The sequence below is a fragment of the Propithecus coquereli genome, unplaced genomic scaffold (genome assembly GCF_000956105.1).
Source record: "Propithecus coquereli isolate 6110/MARCELLA unplaced genomic scaffold, Pcoq_1.0 Scaffold189, whole genome shotgun sequence".
Lineage (NCBI taxonomy): Eukaryota > Metazoa > Chordata > Mammalia > Primates > Indriidae > Propithecus > Propithecus coquereli.
Window position 1 is genome coordinate 1,090,967 of NW_012143745.1, and position 3,666 is coordinate 1,094,632.

The 3,666-nt window shown below is 32.4% G+C and overlaps 1 protein-coding gene across 1 annotated transcript in view; it reads left to right on the forward strand.

Moving 5' to 3' along the window:
- Positions 1 to 3,666, forward strand: part of LOC105809078 (WNT1-inducible-signaling pathway protein 3-like) — a 15,078-nt gene that overhangs the window by 10,895 nt on the left and 517 nt on the right. The window contains exon 4 of the mRNA XM_012642834.1: positions 3,367 to 3,430. Coding sequence (XP_012498288.1) covers positions 3,367 to 3,430 — 64 coding nt within the window. The remainder of the gene's footprint in view (positions 1 to 3,366; positions 3,431 to 3,666) is intronic.

The window sequence follows — 3,666 nt, forward strand, 5'->3', positions numbered from 1 at the left end:
ATTAGGTAAATTTATAATGAAATCCATCTAGTCTTTTAAAATTATTTCATTAAACAATACATATTGGCATGGGAAGATTTACATTCTGTCTTTGGTAAAAAGTTGACGAGCACCAATATAGATAGTATATTACAGTTCATGTATATAAATTAGCATTCTTCTAATATTATAGAAGATAATTCATATACATCTAAATTTTGTACTCTTTCCTACTCCCTAGTGGACCAACACACACATTAATCTCAGCCATTAAATGCAGTTTACCTCAATGAATCATCCTGCATTGTAAAAGTTACCTTTGAATTGTGGCTAAGGTAGAGTAGAGAATAGGATGAATGTGGTAGAGAGGTACAGAAACTGTACTTCTCATTACAGTTTTGTATCTATCTTGACTGGATGTCTTTAATTGCCCTAAACTTCCTTTTTATGATCTTACCACTCTAGTGTTATGCTTACTGTTTTCACAGAATAGCTTTCCCATCCTTTTACTTTTTTGTGTCAACATTTACAGTGAGATTCTTCTGTATGGTGTAATATTTGGTCGTTATTTTTTTATTTATTCTCATGATCTTTACCTTTTCAGTGGAATTTCTATAAGATTTATATTTAATATAATTACTGTTATAATTGTATTTTAAATTATGATATTGCTATTTGATTTCTTATATTTCCTATATATACTGTAATTTATTTCATACATGTCTCTTTTTAAATTATTTTTTGGTATTTCCTTTTATCTACACTCTTGGCTAATAGCTATTTTTTTTGTTTTGTATGGCAGATCAAGAATTATCAATATGATTATTATTATTAAAGCCTCTGAGACGTAACTAAAAAGTAGCTGACTTTCTTTGGATGTGAAGACTACCTTCTTTTCCTGGTTTTGTTTCTACTACTAGATAAGTAGTAAATATTCTTTTCTTGTCTTGCTTTTTAACAGGACAGAATTATGCCTGGAGGTGAAAGCTTTATGTGCAGGATCATTCACTTTATTATTCTTTTTCCAGCAATGGCATCAAATGAGTATTGTTTTATTATATCCACTGTATAATTATCAAAAGGTGTTACAAAGATAAAACAATAAAAAGCAGGCATGATATTAAATTTAAATTATCAACCAAGAAAGATAACATGCAAATAGAAAGAGGTATAGAAAAAGAAGGCCGAAAAAGGAGAAGAGAGAATGTGAATTAAGGGTCCTTAGTTGTGACTTCGAGAATAGCACAGAGGATAAAGGTGATCTACTCATCTTGGTCCCTAAATCTTTTTTTCTTTTTTTCGTATCTCAGTGAATAGCTATATTCATTACTTACCTTGTGATAGAAACTAGAATCTACAACCTATTCTTAGGATATATAGATTCTATGTCTTTTATTTCTCTCCAAATTATCCAATTCTCTGTATCTATCTGGTAACTAACTCAACTCATCATCATCCTGCACCTAAATAATGACATATTCTCCTAAATGTCATTTTTATAATAGTATTCCCTTCAATTATTTCTCCATTAACATTCTTCTTATTCTAAATGGCAAATATCAGTTCCAGGAACTTTAGTAGGTATCTATGCTTTTAATGCACAGCTAAAATTTCCTAGAACACCTCACAAGGCTTTGTTGGCATAATTTCTGGTTAAATGACAAGAAATATGTGCCTTTTACATTCCAGCTCTATACAGTAACTTCTAAATCTCTGATTGCTGATATTAATATTATGTCTCATCTCTGCTTAATATTAAGTGTCTATCCTATGGCTTGATATGTCTTTCCTCATCTCTCTCATTTCGGTTAACTTCTATTGTTACTTATCCTTTAATTAAAATGTTAGTCCTCCAGAAAGCCTTCAAGATAACCATAATCATATTCTGGGCTTTGGGAAATCTTTAACTTGCCCAAAGAAACTTTGTTTATATGCTCTATAGTAATTGCCATTTTTCAATGTCAACTCTGCTAACTTTGAGTCATTTGAAACGAGAAACTCTATTTGCTTCTTGAACAACAAGTAAAGACATTTGGCAAAAATAGATGTGAACTAAATATATGTTGGATCAATATGCAGATTAAAAAATGGTCAAATTCTTTACAGTTTTTCCTAAATATATAAAACAGACATTAGACTAGCAAGTAAGATAGTAAAATTTTGGTATCAGTACTATGACAGAGCCAAATGTTTCCCCAAAAAAGCAATAACAAGATCAATGAGAATAAAGTTTTCGAGTGACTTAGTTTGTTTTAGTTATTGTTTATTTATATATTTTTTTATTTCAGCATATTATGGGGGTACAGATGTTTAGGTTACGTATGTTACCCGTGCTCCCCCTCCCCCCAAAAGGGGTAATATTGATGTCTGGTTCTTGTTCACATTTCTGTGTTCTCATCTAGAAATCAAGAATGCCTTTTTATTGAAGTTTAGAGCTTGGTGAAAGGTGCCATGGAAATACAGAATATTTGTATAAGTTCACCTTTATTATGTGGATATTTAATAAAAGCAACTATAATCAGAGAAATGAGTTTTAGATATTTGAAAATTAACTATGAAAGGAACACCCTTAGGGACTCTGTCAGTTAATTAGAAAAAAATTTACCAAGTCGTGGTGAATTTGCATTTACCATACACAGTTATTCATCTGACAGCATGACACTACTAATGCTCTAAAACCTCTGAAATTATAAGTCAAATTGTTCTTTGGTCAAAATGTACTGAACAGTTGGCTTTCTGCACTGGATCTTAGTGACTCAGTATAAGGCTCTTCTTAGAATTCATGCATGAACTTCCTTGGAGAGACTACCTTACAGCTGTTTTTTGCACGTAAAGCTCTTTGGATCAAGTTTAAGTTGGTCTAATTTGTGGAGTTAGAGCACTTTCAGTGGATTTGCTTGAAGCCTGGCTGGGGAAGGCATCAGATGGTCAGTCTTAGTAGTTAGTGCTTTGCTACATAAAATCAGAAAATCTCTCAAAGTCCTCTCTTGTATTTGAGATTTAGGCCTAGATATGTTTCCAAGGAAGTATATGTTCAGTCTAATGTCTCTCCTCTGCTTAACTGTCAAACTGTATTTATGACTCACACAAGAATTTGGCTTTAAAAATTAACCATGACAAAAAACACACACTTTAAGATGTATTTACAATAATAACTTATATAGTCTATGGTTGGAATCTAGCTTTTGCTGGGTAGTATGAAGCATGCAATGACACAATGTCCTCATGCTTTTCTCAGTGCTCACCAAACACTAAGCTTTTTGCTTAAAAAATCTCTTCTAGTTTTCTTGCTTTTTAATGACTGTTTAATTCCTGAACTGCTGCTCTTGGTTTAACAAGTGGGGTTACTGAAGATACAGTAATCTAACCTACCTTTATTTATTGCAGATGTGTGCCAAGCTTCTAATCTGTTTCCTGCCTTGAGGTCTTTAAATTGTTATCTACCTTCCAGGTATCTTCATGTTTCTGCTTCTTCTCCCTCAGTTCTATGTGCAATCCCAATGTCCTCCTGTAATAACACGAAAGCAGTATCATACTATCATTTTATTCAAAGATAGCACATACTTCAAAGTGACTATTTCCGATGAAGAAGGAATTTTTCTGGGTCTTTTTAGAGTTTTATTTATTTATTTATTTTTTTGAGACAGAGTCTCACTGTGTTGCCCGGGCTAGAGTGAGTGCCGTGGC